This window comes from Bidens hawaiensis, unplaced genomic scaffold (assembly GCF_021521415.1).
Source record: "Bidens hawaiensis isolate Kalapana, Puna unplaced genomic scaffold, B.hawaiensis_p1.1 tig00030274_1, whole genome shotgun sequence".
NCBI lineage: Eukaryota > Viridiplantae > Streptophyta > Magnoliopsida > Asterales > Asteraceae > Bidens > Bidens hawaiensis.
The window spans coordinates 46,506-71,296 of NW_027495048.1; the positions used below are offsets into that span (position 1 = coordinate 46,506).

The window sequence follows — 24,791 nt, forward strand, 5'->3', positions numbered from 1 at the left end:
TTAACATAACCGCGCACCAAGCGCAAGCGAATAATGACGTAGTTAATGGTACATTTTTACTTAACGGATTTTATGCTTCTGTACTTTTTGATACTGGCGCCGATCGAAGTTTTATCTCTCGCGCCTTCGAGCAGAAGCTTGCGCGACCGCGCAACAATTTAAAAGAAGATTTTTCAGTTGAATTGGCTAACGGTGAAACTGTTTTAATAAACTCAGTGATTAAAGATTGTACGCTTAACCTTAACGAAAACGATTTTCTGATTGACCTCATCCCCATGCCTCTTGGAAGCTTTGATGTTATTATTGGTATGGACTGGCTCTCGCATAATCGCGCCGAAGTTATTTGCGCCAAGAAGATGATTCGCATTCCTCGAGAAAATGGTGATCTTCATATTTACGGCGAAAAACCCTCCAGTGGTCTTAAGCTTATGTCTTGCGCCGAAGCCCAAAGACTCATGCGGAAGAAGTGTGTTGCCTTCTTAGCCCATGTGGTTAAACCTGCTGAAGAGAAGAAGCTTCGCGATATCCCTGTTGTGCGTGATTTCCCTGAAGTTTTTCCTGATGATCTTCCTGGTATCCCTCCCGCTCGTGAAGTCGAGTTCCGTATTGATCTTGTCCCTGGTGCTTCCCCCGTAGCTAAATCTCCTTATCGTCTTGCGCCCGCTGAGATGCAAGAATTGGCCAGCCAACTTCAAGAGTTGACTGCTAAAGGATTCATCCGCCCTAGCTCTTCGCCCTGGGGTGCTCCGGTGTTGTTCGTTAAAAAGAAAGATGGATCGTTTCGCATGTGTATAGATTACCGCGAGTTGAACAAACTCACCATTAAAAACCGGTATCCCTTACCGCGTATTGACGACCTCTTTGATCAACTCCAAGGTGCCTCTTGTTTCTCGAAGATTGATCTCCGCTCTGGCTATCACCAGTTGCGCATCCGCGATGAAGATGTTCCGAAGACTGCTTTTCGAACTCGTTATGGCCATTTTGAATTCTTGGTCATGTCATTCGGTCTAACCAACGCACCCGCCGTTTTCATGGATCTAATGAATCGGGTGTGTAGGCCTTTCTTGGATAAATTCGTGATTGTGTTTATCGATGATGTTCTGGTGTATTCTAAGACCAAGGCCGAGCATGAGCAACATCTCCGATTGGTATTGCAAAAGCTCCGAACCGAGCAGCTCTATGCTAAGCTTTCCAAGTGTGAATTCTGGTCTGATGAAGTACAGTTTCTTGGTCACGTTGTAAACAAGATGGGTATTCATGTCGACCCATCCAAGATTGAAGCAATCAAGAACTGGATTACGCCATCCTCTCCTTCTGAGATCCGTTCCTTTCTGGGCTTAGCTGGTTACTACCGGCGATTCATTTCGAACTTCTCGAAGATCGCTTTGCCTTTAACAGCTCTAACGCACAAAGGTAAACCGTATATTTGGGGCTCGAAGCAAGAAGAAGCCTTTCTAACGCTCAAGCGTTTGTTGTGTGAAGCTCCTGTTCTTGCGCTACCTGAGGGTAATGATGATTTTGTCGTGTACTGCGATGCATCCAACCAAGGTCTCGGTTGTGTTCTTATGCAACGAGGCAAGGTTATCGCTTACGCATCAAGGCAACTCAAGGTTCATGAAAAGAATTATACAACTCACGATCTCGAACTTGGTGCAGTTGTTTTTGCCTTGAAGATCTGGAGACACTACCTTTATGGTACTAAGTGTATCCTCTACACTGACCATAAAAGCCTTCAGCATATCTTTGATCAGAAGGAACTTAACATGAGACAACGCCGATGGAACGAACTCATCAGCGATTACGATTGTGAGATCCGGTATCATCCTGGTAAGGCTAATGTGGTAGCCGATGCGCTCAGCCGAAAACCCTGTCAGCTTAACTGTATCTTGCCGCGCACCCAGCTTCACTTCGCGCCGATTCAAAGCAACCTTGAATCGCGTATTCGTGACGCGCAGCGCGCATCCATCAGTAATGGTAACCTTCGCGCCGAGTTAGCGTGTGGCGCGGAAGCACACTTTGTCCCTAATCTGAGTGGAATTCTCTGTTATCTCAATCGCATCTGGATTCCCTTTGATGAGAATCTTCGCGCTGATATCCTGAGTGAAGCACACAAATCTCGATATTCTATTCATCCCGGCGCTGATAAGATGTACAAGGATTTGCGCATAACTTATTGGTGGCCCGGTATGAAGAAGGATATTGCTGTGTTCGTAGCTAAATGTCTGACTTGTTCTAAAGTAAAAGCTGAACACCAACGCCCATCTGGTTTGCTCGAACAACCAGAAATTCCTACGTGGAAATGGGAAGGTATAGCGATGGACTTCATTACCAAGTTACCTTTGACAGCAAGCAAACATGATAGCATTTGGGTAATAGTGGATCGTTTGACTAAGTCTGCTCACTTCCTGCCCATTCGGGAAAACTACCGTGTTGAGCATCTCGCACAGCTTTATGTCAAGGAAATTGTCTGCCGCCATGGTACTCCTTTGAGCATCATATCCGATCGCGATGGCCGTTTTATATCTCGCTTTTGGAAATCTCTCCAATCTGCGCTAGGAACTCGCTTGGACATGAGTACGGCATATCATCCTCAGACTGACGGTCAGTCTGAGCGAACTATTCAAACTCTTGAGGATATGCTCCGATCTTGTGTTCTTGATTTTGGAGGTAATTGGGATTCGCACCTGCCTTTGATCGAGTTCTCTTATAATAACAGCTATCATTCCAGTATCGGTATGGCCCCATTTGAAGCACTTTACGGTCGTAAGTGCCGCTCCCCGATTTGTTGGAGCGAAGTGGGTGAAACTCAAATCACAGGACCCGAACTTGTTCAAGAGACAACAGATAAAATCGCCAAGATCCGTGATCATCTGCTGATTGCTAGAAGCCGACAGAAGAGTTACGCAGATCGCAGGCGAAAGCCTCTCGAATTTCAAGTTGGTGATCTTGTTCTCCTCAAAGTGTCGCCCTGGAAAGGTGTTGTCCGCTTTGGGAAGAAAGGTAAGCTTGCTCCTCGTTATGTTGGTCCATTCAAGATTCTCGCGCGTGTGGGAAAAGTTGCCTACAGACTTGACCTGCCGCCCGCGCTCAGTAATGTACATCCAACGTTCCATGTATCCAATCTCAAGAAGTGTTTAGCTGACGAGAACCTTCACATTCCACTTGATGAAGTCCAAGTTGATGAATCTATGCATTTCGTTGAGAAGCCTGTTGAGATTATGGATCGCGAGGTTAAGCAAACCAAGCGCAGTCGTATCCCTATCGTGAAAGTTCGTTGGGAGTCCAAGCGCGGAGCCGAGTTTACATGGGAAAGGGAAGATCAAATGAAGATCAAGTACCCGCACCTGTTCTCTGCGCAACCTACTTCGAGATAAATTTCGGGACGAAATTTCTTAAAGTAGGGGAGACTGTGACATCTGCCCGATCCGACCCGACCCAGGTACCCGTTTCTCTTACCCGAACTCTTTCTTTTATGATTTAATATTTATTTATACTTATATTTTACTTTTAATAATAATAATATACTTTTCCTTCCCGCCTCTTTCTCTCTTTCTTTCCGCCGTCCCGTCCCTCTCCTCCTCTCTTTCCGCCTTCTTTTCCCTCTTGTCGCCGTCCCGCCCTTACGCCTTGTTTCCCTCTTTTTTCTTCTAACTCTTTGCTTATCCTTTGGTTCTTCCCGCCTAAGGTTGTCTGCGCAGCTCCACGCGCCAGACTCCTTACATGGAAGCCTGCGTGAAGACATCTTGTTCCTGCGATGCGTGAAGAGAACTCTTCTCGCAGCGCGCTAAGAATGCATGTTCTTCCCGCAATGCGCTTAGAATTCTAGTTCTTCACACAGCACGCTAAGGATGTGATTCTTCCCGCAGTGCGCTACGGATTGTTGTGCCAGCCTTCGCGCTCGCGCACTCAGCCTTCTCGCGCTTGACCCTTTAGTCTAGTCTTCTGTTTTATCCAGCCTGTATGCTTTTGTGTTGCCTTTTCTTCTGAGCTGTTGACCTAACCTATCTAATGTCTGAATAAGTTACTTTCGGCGCAGCATGCGTACCAACCCCATTGGTTGGTAGAAAAAGTGACTGACATTATCTTTTGAGATCTGCTTTTGCCATGCTTGACCAGTACCTTTATCTGAACCGCCCATGCCTTTTTACTGTTCCCTGACAGCTTTATCTTGCCCCCTGCAGCTGCCATATCTTTTGATATCTTTTGTTATCTTTTGTTTTGTCTTGTTCTGTTTGTCTTGGAATCTTTTCCCTTTTTTTTCTGGATTTATGTCTCCTAGGGTTTCTCTATAAATAATAGTATTATTTTTTTCCTAACACTACACACACAAAACACTTACTCTCTCCTGACCTCCTCCTTGCTCTCTCTGCCGCCTCCCTCTCTGCCTCCGTTTTCTCCTCTCCTCTGCCCTGTTTTCCGGTAATATATATAATAACTTATTAATTATGCTAACTTGTAATCAAGACTTAAAACCGATCATTAAAACAATAATCTTTAATTATAGGTTAACTTGTGCTTGTTTAAAGTTGGTTCTTGCTTTATCTTACACCGCATCGTTTATCAAGTGAGTAATCTCGTATCTAATCCCTTTTTGCTTTTAATGTTTTGGGATGTTCATGTGTTCATACAAACTTAGAGTCTTAAACTGTTTATGAACTTTAGTCGCGCAGTATCCCATGTGTTGAGGACGTAGACTTGGCTGTTTATTTGTATGTGTGGATCATTAACCGTCTTGTCGGTCTATTCCGCAGTTTTCATGGTACCATTAGATGAACACGGGAGAACTATCGTTTATGATTTTCTCTTTTGTTACACTTGCACAGTTAGTCTTGTTTGTGAGCTCAATTGTGAGCACTGGCAGTCTTGTCTCTTAGAGTTGGTCCCGATCAGATTACACCCTTGTTGAAAACCAGACATACACATGTTGCGCGCAGATTTATTGTTATCTATGTATTGTATTAAACTTGATTTCTCACCAACACGCGAGTGTTTGACGTTTATTTTAACACATGTTCAGGTTTGCAGTAGCTGTTTTGGAGCTTGTGGACACGTAGGAAGTTTTTACTTTTGGACCTAGAATTAAAATGTATCAAGACAAGTTAATGTTGTTTGAATGTTATAATTTATAATATATTGATTTATGTTTGATTTATGTTCTTTACTTTCCCCGCTGCGCGTGCGCGATAAAATGTGTATTAATAAATATTGACACCAATAGTGTCGCGAGTAATGAAGCAATATGTGGCGCCCCGATGTATAATCCGCCTTTGGTCGGGGTGTTACAAAACACACCCTCCGATGCTCGTAGCTTCTTCCTGGACGACACGGTTAATTTAGCCGATGATTTTAATATACCCGACGACGACGACGAGGTAGAGGAGTTGCCTCGACCACGCGGGAGATCGAGGAAAAATAAGGGGGAAGGTTCGTCGTCAACACGATTCACTACGGAGCCCGTTGAAATAAACGAGTTGGTTGGTCGTTTGGAAATAAATGCCACCGTAATTGGAGCCGACATTCGAGCATCCAACAAACAACAAGAAAAGCTGAACCAGACGTTCGAATTAAAACAAATGAAAACGACTACGAATCCCTCAAATCGGAGGGGTTTCACGAGGATGCCGCATTATTAATGCAACGCCGACGTGAAAAAATGCGCGAATATTACAAATATTAGTTTCTTTTTTTTATCTATGTTTTTTTTAATTTTTTTCTTTAGTTATGTTTTTTTAATATATTTAGTTATGTATTTTTTTAGGTATGTTTTTTTTGTATTTCTTTTTAATTTTAATGCATTTTTATTTAATTATTTAAATAAATTTGTTTTTTGGGGTGTAATGGTGTAGGGGCTACAAATTAGGCCCACAGTATCTTTTTTTATTATTTTCTTTTTATAATTAAACTAATCAAATAAAAACCAATTTTTTCAAATAATTAAATAAAAATGCATTAAAATTAAAAAGAAATACAAAAAAATACCTAATTAAAAATATAAAAAAAACATATAGCTCCTTTGGCGTACATGTTTAGGTTCGGGTCGGGAAATTGAAATGGATAGCTCGGTTGGTTTAGGTTCATCGGGTTCCATTGTAAATTCACGTTCGGTTGGTTTTGCGAACCATGGTGTTGATCGAAAGGAGGGAATGGGTGGTTCGGTTGGTTTGGGTTGTTTCTAGGATTCATTTTGCATATACATATATAAACACACACAACATATGTACATATATATACACACACAACATATATACATATACATATATATACACACACAACATGTAATAAAATAATAATATTTCTTATTCTTCCACGGCGATAAAAACACCCCGCCCCCACCCCTTTTCGCCCACTTATCGCCGGTGGGGGGGAGGGGGCGGTGTTCGGTTCCATTCTCGTCTCAGTTCGCCCAAGCCCGAGCCCCACTACACATGGCCTAAGAATTCTTTGTAATTAGAACATTATATTTATTTAAAAATTGTACATAAATCAAATCCCTGATCTTCTTACGTGGACAGATAACTTCAAGCCATATTTCTGGATTCACTCTGAGTTGCCACGATACGGAATAACTTTGTTGGCATAAATGAATTAATGACGACCAATGGGCTTACAAAATTATAAGAAAAATATATTTTATCTACAAATTATGTTCATAATACTGAATACAAAATATGTGTTCATCAATTCATCTTTTTCCAGGTTTAAAATGTGAAGTATGAAATGTCTTAAAAATATCACTAAAAACTAACTAGTTTTAGTAAATATTTTAACAATCACTTAAGTGACGAAACTTAAATTTTTAAATAGGAGAGGCCGAAAATAATTGAAATTAATTAAGTTCTTACGCATAAAAAATCAATATTTTCACCAAATTAATATCATAAATTCTTAAAAAATAACCATTTATAATAGTTGGCTTTGTTTGACTATCAAAAATCATATATATTATCACTTATAGCCCAAAAATATTATTGTAAATATATGGGTTATGTTTATCAAAACTATATGAGCTATATTTAGATGTTTTGAGCCAAAAAACAAGAGTGGCCGGAACCCCTCCTTGCCCCTTTAAAGTTCCGCCCATGGTTGTAAATGAGGTGAACAATTGACGAATCAGTCGTCAGTTGTTCAACTTGAAATTTATTTACTTGATTTAATAACTTATAAATGAATAAAAACAAGGAATTGCATTTTATTAATTCCAGGAACTAACACAAGCAAAGGGATGTTTATTCAATTGTGTTTGAACATAAGCAAACTGTTCATCCAACCTTAATAACAGTTTATAAATTATTCTCATTTGTTTGGTTGTCATCCTTTTATCATCATCATTTATTTAGATAAACAATGAGTTTTTGTTTTTTGTAATTTACATGTTTTCCATTTCGTATTTTAAAATTATCATGTGATTAATGCTCTTTATTTTTTTATTAATTTTGAGGCACAATATGCCATTTGATAATCCGAATTAAATATAATAAGTATCTCCTTCACCTGACCTGTCTCCACGATGTTTAACTCCAGGATATTCGGTTTCATTTTGCATTTGGTCTACCTACCCACTTTAGTGTTTTTGTAAGTAATTAAGGTTTTTCGATCTTGTTCAATCTTAAAACTAATAAGCCATTCACATCCTCGGATTTTCATAATTTTACGACATGTGTTTCACCTTTTTTTTGTCGATGTTAGCTTATCGATTTGTTTTTAAATACTTTTTATTAATTGGGTGTAGATATCGGATGTCGGATCCAGTTATACATTAATTATATTTCAATATTCCATTGAGTAGGTATGTTTGTAAGGTAACTATTCTTAGGAGTCACAAACCGTAAAGATGTTTGATAGAGTAATTAAAGCATTAAGAGAGATCCATTTCTAAAATTTGAAGATTTTATACTTGCACATCAACATTGACAAGGAAAAAAAAGCCTGATATCAGCAATATTACCTGTTAAATAGGAAAAAGAAAAAAAATTAGAATTAGAACATTCATTGAATGTTTGAAACTCAAGTGATCTAACTAGGAAAAGAAAAACAAGTCACGTAATCAGAAATAATCTAATCTGCATCTTCATGTAACTAGTGACTTAATAGTTTTGGATTACTTCAAACTAATAATCACTATAATTTTCTCTATATTTTTTAATTGAATAATAAGTTTTTTATGCATTTTGATTAAATTTTCTCTCATTCATTCAGAACCACTTTTAACAAATATTAAACAATTATAGATAATGAATAATGTCTTCTCTAAATTTACTCATGAGCAATAACACTTTATATCTCATCCACTCACAACCAAATTTTTTCGTACAACTAGGTGTGTTAGGAAATTGTTAAGTGCTTGTAGGTGAGTTTTGGATAAGTGGACACAAATAATAGTTCGTTTATTGAACAAGCGGACTCCAACCAATTTTCATCGCACATGTACTCGAGATTCTTAGTCCACTCATGTGTCAAACGGACTTGTATAAACCGCTTATTGAACAACCAAACTCTAGTAAAATGACAAAAGATATGTAAGAGAATCTTAAGTTGAGAACGGATTATACGAGGGGAAATTAAGAAAATATCCAATTTCTGAAATGGGTTTCGACGTTTACCTATCATTCGCAAACTTTTTCCAAAATCCCACCACAAACAACTCAGGACAACTAGGTTCTTAAAGTTAACGAAAATATGGTTAGGACGATGAATTATTTAGACTAAGAAAGTTTTCAGGGCAAGTATTTTGTAACACTAAATTGGTCGGGAGTCGAGACGACTATTTTAGGTAAAAAAATAGTCGGGAAAATTTTTTTAAAGAATTCTTGACACATTTTTAGATATAAAATTATTATATTTAGTTTTAGCCACAATTAGGTTGTCTTATATAACTTTTAAAATATAAAGTTTAGCAAAATTTCGAGTACACCGTTAAAACGTGATTTTTTTATTTACGTGCCGACATTAAAAAAAGCACGTCTCAATTTTAGATCAAAGTTTTTTGGCACGCTCGGTATGTTAACACGTGGATAAAAAAACACGTCTCAACAATGTATTAGAAATTTTTGCAATACTTTACTCCTTTCGTCTCAACAATGTATTAGAAAATTTCTCACTCACCTAGTGTAGCTCCGGCGCCACCACACCTTCGGTATATACTCCGCCACCCTTAAATCGAGTCAGGGTTACGATCAATCCACTCTAGACACCGTATCCGCTGCCCTTAAAACGAGTCAATTTTTTCTGGTTTTTGTTTTTTCTTAAGTTATCATTTATCAATATAAAACGAATCGATCATAATCCCAGATCAACTAAATAACCGAACCGCATCCAATCAAAAGTAAGTGGTTTATTAATCCATATTATCTAAGTATTCGGTTATGGTTCGATTAGAGCCGAGAAGCAAAACTAACCGGCCTATGCAATATACATACTGTTTATATAGTAATATCCGTGGGTATTATTTAAGACAAGGATGTAGTTGGTAGGCAAAGTTGTATTTCAACATGATTTTAGAATGACTATATATGTATAGTCTTAAAAGTTAAAATAAACTTTATTACTGTTTAATAGGTATACCAAGTCTACATCCAATGTTAATTAATTCTCTAGTACTAGTATATTAATAGTGGACGAAATAAATAGTCCCAACCTCCTGCCTATCGGCAACACATGAAACACGTCTTGATGAAATTACTCTCCAAAACCAATTGAACGTATATTCCATTTAATAATGGAACGCAGCAAGTGGTTATCTACGGTGGCCAGCATATGGATCCAGTGCAGCTCAGGTGCCTCCTACACCTTCGGAATATACTCCGCGGCCCTCAAATCCAGTCAGGGCTACGATCAGTCCACTCTAGACACCGTATCCGTCTTCAAGGACATCGGTGCTAATATTGGAGTACTATCCGGTCTACTCTATGATGCCGTTACTGGTCACGAGGATGGTTCGTCTAGTTGCTTTGGGTCTGGGCTTTCGTTGGTGTATATAGCGGGTGCGGTTCAGTTCTTTGCGGGTTACTTTCTAATGTGGTTGTCTGTTGCGGGAGTCATTGATAGGCCACATGTTTGGGTTATGTGTTTGTTTATGTTCATGGCAGCACATGCTCTGACATTTGTTAACACTGGGAATGTGGTTGTTGCTGTTCGTAACTTCCCAGATTATAGTGGAACTAGTGTTGGCATCATAAAGGTAACCTGAAACTTGTGTAATCATATCTATGTATACGAAACTTTTATGTAAAAATTAGTTAAGTCGTCCTTTGTTAATCAATTTATTCTCTTAATTATTGGTACATAAGATGATCTAAGAATAAACCCAAGCAACAATAAATTAATTTATTCATACCATTATCTTGCATTTGTTAGTTGACTTTTATTTATCGAGTATATTGTTGTGTCTAGTCTAATCTCTATCTAGTCTAGATATATTTTTTGTTTACTGATATTAGCTTTTCAAAAAAAAACTGACTTTTATTTTATATTAATATATGAACAAAATTATTTAGTTTTGTAAAGTATAAATATTTAGTTTTTTATTAATATAATTATTAATAATATAATTTACTATATTATTACAATAAATATAACAAATTAAAATTATCTTCTAACATATTAAGTTGAATATATTAGACTATTAATAAAACAATATTATTAACATACAAATTTTTAGTCAATAAGTCAATAACAAATTGTAAATACATATACTAACTAAAATACAATAGATTAAATTTAAATACAACAAATTAGGCTTACAAATGTTACATAAAGGCATGGCATTTTTTTAAAGAAGCATATTTTAGTTTTAAATTGCTAAGCTAAAACAAAACGTTATATAACTAAAGAGGCATTTTTTTAAAACGTTTTTTAAAGAGGCATTTTTTTAAAATTCTATTAACTTTTCTTTTGTGTTAATTAAATATATGGGCCCATAAATATACTTGGTCCATGTATGATGAAAGAGGATCACAAACACAAACTCAAACTCAAGTAGTCGACTATTCAATCACTTTTTTACAATGGATGTTATGATATGCATCAAAAGGTTTCTAAACATATGCATTGTTCTTACTATTGTGAATTTTTTTCTTAAACTTATAGGGGTTTTTGGGGCTTAGCGGAGCAATACTAATTCAAATATACCACACGCTAATTGACGGCAAACCAGCCTCTTATTTACTCATGCTTGCTGTCTTTCCTACACTCGTGACTCTCACGTTGATGTCATTTGTTCACGCGGACCCTTCAAACACGAGCAATGACAAACCTCACTTGAATCGCTTCTCATTGATCGCAATCATCATCGCCACATATCTAATGATCATAATCATCTTACAAATCATCTTCACATTCCCACTATGGGCTCACATTGCAACAACAACTATTCTTTTAATTATGGTCCTATCTCCTCTTCAAGTAGCCCACACTACTCAAAAAAACAAACAACTACCATTACCCCCTAGCACGACGGATCCATTGATCATAACTTCGAAGACTCAGGAAATTGAAATGAATTTGCTACAAGCGACGGGCACACTCAACTTTTGGTTGTTGTTTATAGCCATGGTTTGTGTATTGGGGTCAGGGCTAGCCACAATTAATAATATAACTCAAATAGGCGAGTCACTTGACTACTCAACGGTTGAGATCAATGCAATGGTTTCGTTATGGAGTATATGGAACTTTCTTGGCCGGTTTGGTGGTGGATACGTGTCTGATTTGTTCCTACTTAGATACGGTGGAGGGAGGCCTTTGTTTATTTGCTTTACGCAATTAGCGATGGTTGTGGGTCATTTGATCATTGGTTTAAGCGGGAATTTGTACATTGGTTCGGTGATTGTGGGTATTTGTTACGGGTCACAATGGTCTTTGATGCCTACAATAACTTCGGAGATATTTGGGGTGAAACATATGGGGACTATATTCAATACTATAGCTGCGGCTAACCCGATTGGTTCGTATATATTTTCAGTGCAAGTGATTGGCAGGATATATGATAAGGAAGTACAAGCTAATGAGGTATCGTGTCACGGGCTACATTGTTTTATGCTTTCGTATTTAATATTTGCTGCGGTTAGTGCTTTCGGGGTTCTGTTTTCCTTCGTCTTGTTTCTTCGCACGAGGGGGTTTTACGCTTCGATTTTGCAAAGAAGGTGAAGCAATTGCAAGGGTGGTGAGAAAGAGATCGATTGTATGTTGTTAATTTATGTGATAGTTTTACCAATGTTTTATTTTTGTAAAGGTGAGTCATGTTCAATCAAAGTGTTGTCATGATATTAATATCCAAGTTTATTAAACTTTCTATGTCACAGTAGGAAAGTGATATTTTCTATTGAGCAATAATAATATTTTCTTGGGAAAGAAAAGAAGACTATTTTCATGTCAAATCCATCCAAATGGATTTTTCAAAAATGCTTAATTAACGTGGCCATTATTTAATCTTGAGGTGATCCAATGGTCAGAGTCAACTCAAAATATGGTTGTGTGCTTCGTGGTTAATCATTATATACTTTACTAACCATATCAAACTTTTGTATCTAACCCTTGATTTTCAAATTGTATATAACCATATCAAACTTTTGACACCACGGTTAATCATTATATACTTTACAAACCTTCAAAATATTGTTGTTACTCAAACCGTATTTACGCATTAAAAATTGTAGCGTGAGAAAATATGCACTAAAAACCCCTATTTGAATAATTATATTGTTTATAAGTTCAGAAAAAGACACATAATATTTAATTTAAGCTATAAAGTATAGCGGAAAACGACATAAACCAAAACATAGCTCTCTTTTTCTTAAGTAAACTTCTATAAACAGCTGACGAAGAGAACCACCCCGTAACACAAACAACGAAACACCTCTCACAAGCCAAAGAGGAGCTCCAAAACAAACTTTACAACAAATTAAATTTACACCAATTCGTCCATTCTATAAACTTATAGTTTGACCTATTTTAGAAACAAAAAAACCGAGAGATCTAATGTCTTCATTATATCAGCAACTAACGATATCTATACTGTATATAATGCATGAGTAATTGACCTCTTAAATTTTAATAGGTACAATCACTATTATAATCAATAATGCAATCAATTTTGAAAATCTAGGGGGGGTATAATATTTGCTTACTATGATCATGTACACTTAAAGTTTTAACTTTTAATAATTTAGTTTGAAACATACTTACAATTATGGTCCTTAAACTTAAGAGTAAGTTTTGTTAACTTACTAAATAGTTACATATTAACCTTCTTATTCTAAACCAATAACCCCACGAAGTTTTAACGACCATAACTTATTTACATGTTGATATTATTTTTTAAAAATTACACTATAAAAACGAGCATTTTATCCTCTTTAATTTGAGTAAGTATTGCTAAAATTTTTAAAATTTAAAAATAACATGTTACGTGACATGCAATTAGGGCCGCAACGGGTCTGGTGGGCTTGGATCATGTTTCGGACCGAGTTACCTGTTCACCGACGAATGGTTACGCGTCCGACGCCGCATTGCACGCATACTATAGTCAGGATACGTGCGTACTATAGTGAGGTCACCACTTACACGTTCAATGTCGTGTTTGAGCGTGTACCTCGCCGCAAACACCAAGCTAGTTTATTTTTTATAAAATACTTTGATTTGGGCTTTAGTAAAAGATTAGAAAGTGAGCCCAATAATAATGCGTAGCACAGTTTCAGCCCAAACATATAAAAGGCAAAAATATTTAGGGCATCTGGTGTATGCGTTTGGTGACTATAGCAGCAGCAGCAGCAGCAGCAGCTTTCTCCTCCTCAACTCCTCCAAGCTGGTTAGGTTTTACCTATCCTTCGATTCAGCGTAAGTTTTATACCAGTCTATATATATTTATTTTTGTTTTGTGTTTTATTATTACAAGTAAAAGAACACAGGAAAGTATAACTTTTTCCCCCCCTTAGATCTAGTTTTTCAATTGCAACATTATCATAAGTTAACTACACTAATTTCATACTTAAATCATTTTCTTCTAGCTATATATATTTGCTTCGTTTCTGTTGGCATTTCTAGTCTTAATCCACTGTTGTTTTGGAATGAAAATTATTGGTTTTAGTTAAAATTTTCGTTTGAAAGCAATAACGGAGTAATACTAAAACTGTTTAAGCAATGGGATCTTGCTTATATAGCTAGAGGAATATTATTTAGGTATGAACTAAAAATTGAAGAAAAAATTAACAAGTTAATTACGCTATGCTAGAGGAATATTATTTAGGATGCTGCAAATGGAAAATTAGGTATACAGAGAGAAAATTATGTGATTTTTTTGCTTTTAATAATATAATACGAAGTTGTATGATTGATGAATCTATACGAGAATGTAAAATGCTTAATCATGTTAAAACTTAAAAGTAGTTATTTTTTGCAGTTTTCAGGTACTTGCTTGCATATAATTTATGCCATTTGTTTGTTAAGTTAAATGTTTTTATGTTGTTGGATGTTAATAAAGTTGTTCAGCATCCAACTTAGTTCTTGTCATTGTGTTCCGTATATGTAAACCGTATAGTCGACTCTATTTCTATTTAATATGTAACTTTTGTTTGTAAACTTAGTTTTAAGTTTGCAACAACTGCGCATGTTTTTTTCAAATTGATGTCTTATTTGTTTTTCCTCAAGTTTTAGGTCTTACTTAAATTACGGACCTCCGGTTATACAAGTTAGCTTTGTTTTCCATTGCAATTTTGGTCTTAATTTGATCTCTCTTTCAAAAAGATATGTTGGTATCTTTCTTACACATTATTTTTTTTTTCGAATTCCTAACTAACGTTTTGAACCGCCAATGTCTAAAGATTGCTTTCCCTACATTTATTCGCACATATGCGTTTGTGTGTGTATATATATGTCTACACGGGAGAGGACGAGCTAGACATTGGTAATTCAAAAAAAAGTTAGGTAAAAATTTTCAATTTAAAATCAATTATGTAATGAGTAAGATTCAAAATTTTCTGTTGGAAATCAAGAACGGAGTAGGCTAGAATTACTAAAGGAAATACAGCATACTAGTTTAACTAGAAATCATTATGACGTAATGGTAAACTAGGTTTACAATAAAATTTGTTTTATTTATTTATTTTATTTATAATATATAATATTATTATAAAATATATATAGCTTCTCACAAGTGTATTGACTCTGTATAATATTTAATTGTGATTTGCTATTATTGTTGTCATTTATTCATTAAGTTGAATGTTTTGATGCTGGATGTTAATAAGGTTGTGCTTCCGCTTGCCATTGGTTATTTATGTGGTGCTGTCTACTTTAATTGTTGTATTTAGTAGTTTGTGAGTCGGACATGTACATATGAAAACTGTGTATCTAATTCTCTTTTCATTGAAATCTTTCTAGGCGTGTATGTTTTTCTTACACTAATGTTTTAACTTAGGGTTTGCATTTTGTTGATATAATCTGTCATTCCTGTATTCACATAAGCATAACCAAATTTCTTGGTAGTTATTTATAATACCTTTGTTTGAATTTATATTAACACAAGTTTGATTAAATAATGGCTTTGTAAAACCAGTTTTTCAAGATGTATACCTCGATGAAGAAGATCCAAAAGGACAAGGATGTTGAACCCACCGAGTTTGAGCAAACTGTTGCTCAGGTAATAATTTATTAGTTACATATGCTTGCTTTCATTTAAGTTTATTTATATTGATTAGTTTTGTGCAGGCATTGTTTGACTTGGAGAACACTCACCAAGAGCTCAAAAGTGATTTGAAGGACTTATATATCAACTCTGCAAAGTAAGTTTCTACGCTCTCATACGAGTTTTTGAATTATAACCACTTTTTACTTCCATCAAATAACGTTAATGCTTTTTTGCAGTCAAATTGATGTCTCTGGGAGTCGAAAGGCTGTTGTGATTCATGTTCCTTATAGGTTAAGGAAATCATTTCGCAAGATTCATACTAAGCTTGTTAGAGAGCTTGAGAAGAAGTTCAGCGGGAAGGTATTTTTTCTACGTGTTATTGTTATTATTATTATTATTATTATTTATTATTATTATATTTTTATTTTGGAATTGTAGTTATATGCAACTGATGTTTGTTACAGGATGTGGTTTTCATTGCCACCAGACGGATCGTTAGGCCCCCAAAGAAAGGGTCTGCAGCCCAGAGACCTCGATCCCGCACCCTTACATCTGTGCACGAAGCAATGCTGGAAGATGTGGTGCACCCAGCTGAGATTGTGGGGAAACGTGTTCGATACAGACTCGATGGTTCCAAAATCATGATGGTTAATGTTATTCCTTTTAATATAGAATGTATGCATGGCTAGGTGTATTTTTGTTGTGACCTGGAGGTTGTACTTTGTGCAGGTTTTCTTGGACCCAAAGGCACGCAATGACACCGAGTACAAGCTAGAGACATTCAGTGGAGTGTACAGGAAGCTTTCTGGTAAAGATGTTGTGTTCGAGTACCCTATTACTGTAGCATGAGCTAGCTAAGGTTTTTAGTTGGTTTGCGTTTTTCATGTTGAAAATTGACAAATGTTTTAGGTTTTTGAGGTTTGTTCGAGTTATACTAAAGCATCTTTTCTGCTTCTTGGATCCTTTTTATTTGTTTGATGATGGTTAAAATTATTTTTACCTATTTGCTTGATCACCTTATGTCGAGTAATAAAAGCCAATGTGTGGCTAGCCTAGTTTGTAGAAGCATATTTTTGAGAAAGGATTCATATTCAAACTTAGGCAGACAATGGACTAAATGACATGACAAAACACATGTTATAGTCTACATTTAACAGTGTGTGTAAAGACTTTGGGTTTATTTGTTGTATTTCTTATGGAGTTATGCTTAAGCGTTATCGTTAATACATAGAAGCTTGTTTAGTATTTTTGGTTGGGTGATGTTAAGAAATATATCAAATTTTAAAAAATTATAATTTTGCCAAATTTAGTTTTGAAAGCATAAATTATAATCCAACCACCGAACCTTAGGCTCCGAAAATGGCTTCATTAATTTGTTCCTTTGGACTACGGATCTGAAGCTCATTGATATAATTTGGTCATCATTTTTGTCTAGCAATGAATTTTGGGTTTATTTAACTGGTTGTAGCTAGTTATAGCGACGGAGACGGGTCAAAACAAAATTGGCAAAATGAAAGCGAAAGCAAATGCTATTTACCCAGCCATGCAAGAAAACAGAATGAAAGTAAAAGTTATAGACGTCACTGATAGAAAACATAGAAGCATATAACAGGCCAGGTTGTCAATTTTAAGCAATAGAACTTGCAAAAGCTAGAATTGTCATTGATCAATTTGATTTGAACCACATGATATGTGAAAGCTAAATGTGTTATGTGTCATGGCTCATGACCAGTTTGGGTCCACATAACATATAATGTTAAGGCCCTTAATATTCGAAAAGAATAACCAAAATGGCAAAATCCTGTTAACTGTGAAAAGACAATTTTGTTTTCTGAAATTTGATCTACTTAAGGGCAAACCTTAGGTTTAGGTAACAAACACAAAATAACATCAATATGGATATCAACTAACCAATATAGCGCATAAAAAAGATGATCAATGTAAAGAAAGATGTTACCTTTAAATTAAAATCCAACAAAACCTTCCCAGCTTGTTAAAGTTCTACAATAAATTACACAGACCCGAGATTCTACTATACCAAAACTTTCCCGCACACATATACAACACTAACACCCAAGGGAACATAGAACGAAATAATCAAAGAATCCCGAGCCAACCTTTCTTGACCGGCCCACACTACCGAGTGGGTGTCAACCTTCGACTGTCATCTCATATTACAGCATTGAGGGCGCCCGTGAATTTGCAACTTATTCCACATGCATAACATTTGTCTCGGAGACTGATAATGTGCTGTATAATAATCCTCAATGCATCCAAATTGACAAAACTTCAAACTGTGAACATATTCTACTGGCTTTGTATCATTAAACTGTTCCACCCACATTCCCATACTCACATCTTCCATCTTGAACAACTTCAACCGATGCTTCTCGAATTCGGTTGCAATGAAGTCTGCAACATCTGATGATAATATGTACCCAGGACCGTTTGCATACGGTGGGTAATCTTCTTCAGGCCATTCCTAACGAAATAAAAAAGATTTTGTATGCGGTTTTAAAAGATTATCATATCTTAGAAGTTAGAATAAAGCAGATTATGAATAATTTAGTACCTCGTATGTTACAGACCATTTACCAGATCGTAATGGTTTATGATAATAATTTATATTCCCAACATACAAGCCCTTGCCATCCCCTATTTTATTTGCTTCGTTAAGAACCGCATCAACTCTCACAAACGTGTCATCGTCACACTTCATGATGTATTTAGCAGCTGCGGTACGAACCTGAGTTGTATTAAGAATAAAATCCAAAAATAAGTTATCTTAGAATATTATAAAACTTATGCAAAACACTAATAACAAAAACAATAATACAAGAACAAATAACTCACCCCGTATTCACATATTGCAACGGTTTTCAATACAACAAGATCATAATTATCCATGTAAGGCACAATCACAATGTCTCCAAAGAAGTCTGATTCTTTCTTTAACTCGAGGTTCACTTCCTTTCTCGCATGCTACAAAAGTTCAAAAACAATATTAATAACAAGAATTATTATCATTACTATCTAAAACTCATATTATGTGCCATTACTAACCAATGCCACAAAGAAACGAGCAACAACACGTGAAGATTTAATAAGATTATGCTGCATCCAAGACTTCCTCACCGCCATCCGCTCAGCAAAATGATTTCCAGCCGAAAGAACCCCAACAAACATATCAACCGGCCCGTCTGGTAGAGGCGGCGACCGCCACTTATCTGACATCTCCAAATGTCGTTGAGGAGCAAAACTAGGATGTGTCGAGGGTAACGAAGCGGCAAACACAGCATTCACATCAATGTCCCCGTTTAACGCCAGTCCCGTTGCATCCTCCAATGCAAAACCCTATAACAAACTTAATTAATTTCTACAACTACAAGTCTGCAAATAATTTAACTTTTACAACAACGTTTACTCACGGTTCGATACGGGAATGAAGTAATATGTCTACCATCAACATTAACATGATAGCCCTCTAACCCTGCATTAAGAGTCAACACAAACAGCTTCCCTTCTGCAAAAGGGTATGGCCAGTCAAACGCCACCTTCTTGGTTCGACCGATAAGCCGGTTCAGCCACCAGTTCGACTTCGACTCCTCTGATCGATCATCATCATCACGGATCCACTTTTCACATTTCACCTGATCATCAACTACAAAACTCAAAAACATTAGCCAACAAACTTCAACATAGGTTCATATAGGGGAACGTTAGCGTACAAATCAAATTAACGTGCTAACAGTGCGAATTAATGAACCAAGTAGTGTAATTATATATACAAGTAGTCTAATTTTGTAATTAACACACTACTTGTTCTCATTGTTAGCACGCTAATTTAATTTGTATTTGATCCAAACGCCGTAACATAACCAATAACCAATGAATCAAATTTACCAGTCTCTTCATCCGGCCTCGACTTCCACCCTTCGCACCGATGAGCAGCGCCCCACTGCATCCGATAACACGTGTTCTGCTCAATCACCGGCTTCCCACTCCAATCGCCCTTCAACCTCGGGTTAAAATGCAAAATCCTCGGCGGATCCTCGCCATCCACCGTCTTCAAACCCTGCAACTCCATCATAAACTGCGACACCATCAAATACTGACCCGACTTCAACAACGAAATCTTCGGGTCCTGCTCGGGGTGCGCCTCTCTCGGCCGCCCCACCAACGTAATATGCGATCCCAATGTCATCCCACAAGGCAACACAATAATACTCCCTTTCTCCCTAAAAACTGAACCCGTTAACGCAATCGAATTCGGACAACTCTCCCTACTCTGATTCTTCTCACTCGGTAACTTAATCCGACCCGATTCGATCTCTGCCCAAAACCTCTTCCCAACAGCAAAAGCCTCCTTAGCCGACTTCTGAATACCCCCAAATCCGTCTTTCGGTTCACCGTTTAAGCTATTAACATCGAAATTCAAAGTGGATAAAGCTTTAAACTCTCGGATTGTATTGAACTGAGATGGAATCGAACTGGGTTTGACGAATTGTTGAAAGTGAGGGCGAATTGGGGCTTTTTTGTTTTGTAATTCTTCTTCACTGTCTAACACATAGGGTTTTAATTTGTCGGTGAAGAAGGTGCTAGACTCCTCGTCTTCTTCTTTAACTATCTTGGACACAAAGGGAGCTTCTAGAACGACTGTGACGAGGTACAAGAGTCCTAAGCCGACAAGAAACTGAATGGATCGTTTCATGTTCATGTTGTTGTGGTTGTAATCATGAACCCAGATTCGAAATTGAGTCGGCGTTAACACCAGAGAAAGAAAGAGTGTGTGTGTGTGTTTGTGGGTGAGAGAGAAAGGTGTGGTCGGTCGTCTGAAACAAACAAAGAAAAGAAATCAATTTTATATCAATATCAATTCAAATCAATATCAATATCAATATCAATATCAATATCAATATCAATATCAATATCAAAATCAAAAGATACCGTTTTTAGTAATGGTTAACTTTATATATTTGTTAGTTAATTCACTTTTACCCCATTTTCTAAATTCATTATTTTTTTATGAGGGTGTTTGGCATGGCTGGTATGTTTTAGCTTATGTTTATATTTTAAAGTTATTTATAGCTTATTTTTTATTATTTGATAAGTTTTTTTTAAGTGTTTGGATTAGCTTATATTCTATAAGTTGATTATACGTTTTAATAAGTTTTTAAATTCATCATTTTTTAATTTGTTATACTAATAAGTTGCTTTAACATTATTAACATATCACCCATTTGAAGGAAAATGAGTAATTTACCCCATTGAACAAATAACTTTATTCAAATAAGCTAAAAAACCATATTTAAATAAGCTTATTCAATTTAGCTTATATAAGCTTAAAAGCCTAAGCTAAAAAAGCTAAAGCAAATACCAAATTAAGCTTATTTTATTAAAAAAAAAAAAGCTAAAAAAGCTATTAACTTTGCTAAATAAACTAGGCCAAACACCCCCTATATATATTTAAAAGAGAGAACGAATAGTGATAAACTAGGCCACACGAAATAACTCAATGGTTAAAGGTAATTCTATACTGAATTAATTATTAGGATTCCCTTTTTACGTTTTTTATAGTTGGATTTTAGTATTTATTTGAGGGATAATGATAAGATATGTAGTTATTAATGTATTTTTTGAAAAGTAATTATAATTTAAGGCGATATAACGTGATTAAACTACTTTGTTAATAAGTTTTATATATTTGAGGTCATATTTAAGGAAAAAACTTAATTGATTTTGCATGAAACTTAGTTAATGTTATATTGACTAGGCATTGATGCAAAAGTACTTCCATGCTTGTTAAAGTAACAACAATAACACATTTATCTATGTTGCAGTGGCACAAAGTTAACCATTTTTATGTCAATTAAATACTTGTGTAAAATACTATTGATTAGGTTGAGTTAGAGAGGCGTGGGTCGTGAATATTGCACCGCCTTAAACAAACTAGGCGTCATGAAGATCAAGTGCCATGTGCATAATGGCGTATTGGCGTAAAACATAAATTGTTAGTGGGTCCATCCTACTAACAACCAGTTACAAATTATTATTTTTTTAATATCTAAGTAACTCTAGTTAACCCATAAAGGGGTGGCTAGTTAAAGCATCACTCCTTACGTGACAATGACGTGACGCGATAACTAGTTCTTGTTAGTTCAACAATAACACACAATCTTATAGATTGGACTAAAAACCAATAACACAATGATGTGTGTTGCATTGACGCAAAACTTAACCATTTTGACCTAAATCTTCTTAGGTCTTTTTATGCGGATTGAGCTTAATCAATGGCCAAAGATTAAAGAGGAGAGGCTATACATAAATTGGGTGTGTGTTTCATGAAAGTCATAGGTAATTGGAATAACTAGAATTTAAATCCCTTAACATAGTGTGTTTGCTAAGATATGGAAAGAACTGGAATTTGAAACTAATTCCAAACAAAATCCATGTTTATTCGAATTATAGAATCCCTCCACTTTTAAAGAAAGTTAAAAAGCGTTGAAATGTTTAATTTGGTTTGGGACAAAGGGGTAGGGTCAGACTGGGACGGGTTTCGGATCGGAACGGGCTTTGGCCCGAAACACATGCTTACCTGAAACATGTTCTAACCCGAACAAAGTAATTGTTTTATTAATCGACTTGTTCCGACCTGAACCCTCCTACCTCACCTCATTTATCAGCCTTAAGGGTAAGGAGATAGGATGAGGAGAATTTCAGTTCTATCCACTCGTTTACCAACCAAACATATTATGAATTTTTCAAAGAATCAATTTCATTTCCAATTCAAAATCCAAATCCTTTTAAAAAAATCGTGACCTTTTAGATATAAAAGTTAACATAATTCTACATAACATTCATGAAGGAAATGAACCTTTATAAAGTTATTGAAGCAGCCAAAAGCAATTCACGAAAACTAACATGCGTGAGTGTCATGGGCTCATGGCATCCCACTACCCATTTATTCCAGCACAAACAGAATTGAGAAAAGCAACAAACATTAAGCATAAGCCCACGTTCTAGACCGCAAAGCCCAGTTGGACCCGCAAGACACACCTTGAAGAGGTACGTCTACGCAAAGACCAACTTGATCCGCAGGACCCACCATGCTCAGAGATGAAGACCTTACACGCAGTAAGCCAACTGTTCCCGCAGGAAAGCCTCCCTTGGTACAGTACCCTGCTTGTTCCCGCAGCTGTGGGTACAAACCAAGAAGGAAGGCTACCCGCACTAACAGTAAGGCTACACGCATAAGGCACTAACTCATACTTCAGCAATGTCACCTGAAGGAATGAGCAGGGCGGGAATATTCCCGCCCCAAAGAGCCAGTCCGTACGCTTCTAGAAGATCTTTTGTACTATACCTACCAAGGTATGGACAAATAAACAAGATATGACAAAAGCAGCCCGTGAACCAACCACAGGGTGATAGCTCACCGACAATAGTACGAGGAGGAGCACGCTCCAGTACAAAATGTCACTATCAGCCGCTGCCTACCCACCAACTCCCATCGTGGCACGAACGTAGCCCGTGGTTGGTGGAAAAGGAATATTATATACAGCTGGCCGTACCTGCTTGGAAACCTACCTTCGGCTATAAATACTCCAACACCTTGGAAAGGTATCATCATCTTATCTTCTCTAGCTATTTCTCTCAATATACACTTATATTCAGAGCAATATAGTCTGATTCTCACGCCGGAGGGTGGTCACAAGGAGAAACCCCCCCTTCTCAGTGACGAGCTTACGGTGTCTGTTTTGCAGGTCGAGAAAAATAACCATCTTTGCCGGACCTAACCCTCGTGGGAAACATCTACTTAACCCCCAGATTATCCTTAATCTGCCGGGGTCATTTAGTGTTTCTTCATTGGCGCCATCCGTGCATTAAGCTAGACTAATTCTTTTTCTCAGTTTTTTCAAACTTCTGGAAAGATGGTTAAGGTTACTCCGATGCCAAGGCCACCGAGTGACCAAGAAACCCCGGTAACCACAACCCCAGCTACTGGGGGGAACACCGGTGAATACACGATTTTTACGAACACTACCCCGGTTACCCAAGCCGGGGCAAGTGCAGTAAACAATCCTCCCCTGGGATTCATTGATACCCAGGTGGAGAAACAACAGACGATACTTCCCCAACAAACATTTGAACAAGTTAAAGCTTGGGCGGAAGCACGTCAGAAAGAATTCCAGGCTGAGTTGGACGAACGTTTACGTTCACTCCAGCAGGCCAATGACAAATTCGGAAGCACTAGACAACAGCTCAACATGAGCAACGATTGCGAATATATGGATGATGAAGATTGGGAAGAATCTGACAGTGACTCAAACCCTCGTCATAAGGCGAAAGGGAAGCGTAAAGAAGATTTCCACTCGAAGAGAAATTTCGAAGAAACCTTCAAACCAAAGAACACGGGGGGAAACCCGCGTGACTTCTTCAAAACTTTCAGACCAACTGTCGCGAATGCGAGAACGTCCAAATTCGCAAGGGATATTGCGAAAGCAATTGCTCCAAAGAGTGCCAAACAGATGTCCAACATAGGCACTTACGATGGCATATCCGACCCAGACGATCACTTGAACAGATTTATAGCGGGGGCAACCGTCAGTAATTGGACGGAACCCACGTGGTGTTACATGTTCCAAATGACGCTCGTCGGGGCAGCCAGAGTGTGGTTTGATCGTCTATCGGTCCACCACATCTATGATTGGGCAGACTTCCAGCACAAGTTCAGCCAGCACTTCAGTCAACAAAGAAAATATACTGAAGAGCAGTAGACGATCCTCAACTGCGTCCGAGAGGAAGACGAATCTTTGCTAGACTTCATCACTCGCTTCAACTCAAAGAAGCTAAGTCTGGGCACCATTAGCGAAGACCTTGTTCGCGCCGCTTTCATCCAGGGCGCTGAGTACCCAGAACTCATCCGCACGTTGACGGGTAAAGATGGCATGCCATCCACGTGGGATGCCATCATGACGGCAGCTAAACGCTTCGCCGAGACAGAGAAGCAACTGGGTAGAAATCTTCCCCAGAGCACAAACCTCTACACGCAGAGAACAAGAGAAAATAACGTCCGTACCGCCCGACAAAATAAGAAGAGGAAGCTTGGTATTTGGCAGTCAAGGATAAACTTTGACACCTCATCCAGCTCTCGCCCTCTCTTAGGCGGAAG

At 37.3% G+C, this 24,791-nt stretch overlaps 3 protein-coding genes across 3 annotated transcripts; 2 read left to right on the forward strand and 1 right to left on the reverse strand.

The window, feature by feature from the left end:
- Positions 1-9,655: 9,655 nt before the first annotated feature.
- Positions 9,656-12,374, forward strand: LOC143580182 (protein NUCLEAR FUSION DEFECTIVE 4-like). The gene is made up of 2 exons (XM_077063280.1): positions 9,656-10,177; positions 11,086-12,374. Exons 1-2 carry the CDS (start codon positions 9,716-9,718, stop codon positions 12,139-12,141), a joined length of 1,518 nt encoding a protein of 505 aa, XP_076919395.1. The 5' UTR covers positions 9,656-9,715; the 3' UTR covers positions 12,142-12,374.
- A 1,341-nt stretch (positions 12,375-13,715) lies between these two features.
- LOC143580183 (small ribosomal subunit protein eS7-like) lies at positions 13,716-16,634 on the forward strand. The gene is made up of 6 exons (XM_077063281.1): positions 13,716-13,830; positions 15,548-15,631; positions 15,700-15,773; positions 15,856-15,979; positions 16,084-16,266; positions 16,349-16,634. The coding sequence occupies exons 2-6, from the start codon at positions 15,557-15,559 to the stop codon at positions 16,466-16,468; spliced, it is 576 nt and encodes a 191-aa protein (XP_076919396.1). The 5' UTR covers positions 13,716-13,830; positions 15,548-15,556; the 3' UTR covers positions 16,469-16,634.
- Positions 16,635-17,528: 894 nt separating this feature from the next.
- Positions 17,529-20,622, reverse strand: LOC143580181 (hydroxyproline O-galactosyltransferase GALT6-like). Its single transcript, XM_077063279.1, has 7 exons — positions 20,618-20,622; positions 19,523-20,451; positions 19,048-19,280; positions 18,683-18,973; positions 18,473-18,601; positions 18,192-18,365; positions 17,529-18,101 (listed from the first exon to the last, which is right to left on the reverse strand). The coding sequence occupies exons 1-7, from the start codon at positions 20,620-20,622 to the stop codon at positions 17,784-17,786; spliced, it is 2,079 nt and encodes a 692-aa protein (XP_076919394.1). The 3' UTR covers positions 17,529-17,783.
- Positions 20,623-24,791: the final 4,169 nt, after the last annotated feature.

Bases quoted from the DNA above. Each gene is read 5' to 3' on its own strand.
- LOC143580183 (XM_077063281.1), top strand. From the start codon at position 15,557: ATGTATACCTCGATGAAGAAGATCCAAAAGGACAAGGATGTTGAACCC. The intron at 15,632-15,699 runs GTAATAATTTAT...AGTTTTGTGCAG, and splicing joins TTGAGCAAACTGTTGCTCAG to GCATTGTTTGACTTGGAGAA. The intron at 16,267-16,348 runs GTTAATGTTATT...TACTTTGTGCAG, and splicing joins ATGGTTCCAAAATCATGATG to GTTTTCTTGGACCCAAAGGC.
- LOC143580182 (XM_077063280.1), top strand. From the start codon at position 9,716: ATGGAACGCAGCAAGTGGTTATCTACGGTGGCCAGCATATGGATCCAG. The intron at 10,178-11,085 runs GTAACCTGAAAC...TTAAACTTATAG, and splicing joins CTAGTGTTGGCATCATAAAG to GGGTTTTTGGGGCTTAGCGG.
- LOC143580181 (XM_077063279.1), bottom strand. The intron at 19,281-19,522 runs GTAAATTTGATT...TGAGTTTTGTAG, and splicing joins GAGGCCGGATGAAGAGACTG to TTGATGATCAGGTGAAATGT. The intron at 18,366-18,472 runs GTGAGTTATTTG...AATACAACTCAG, and splicing joins TTGCAATATGTGAATACGGG to GTTCGTACCGCAGCTGCTAA.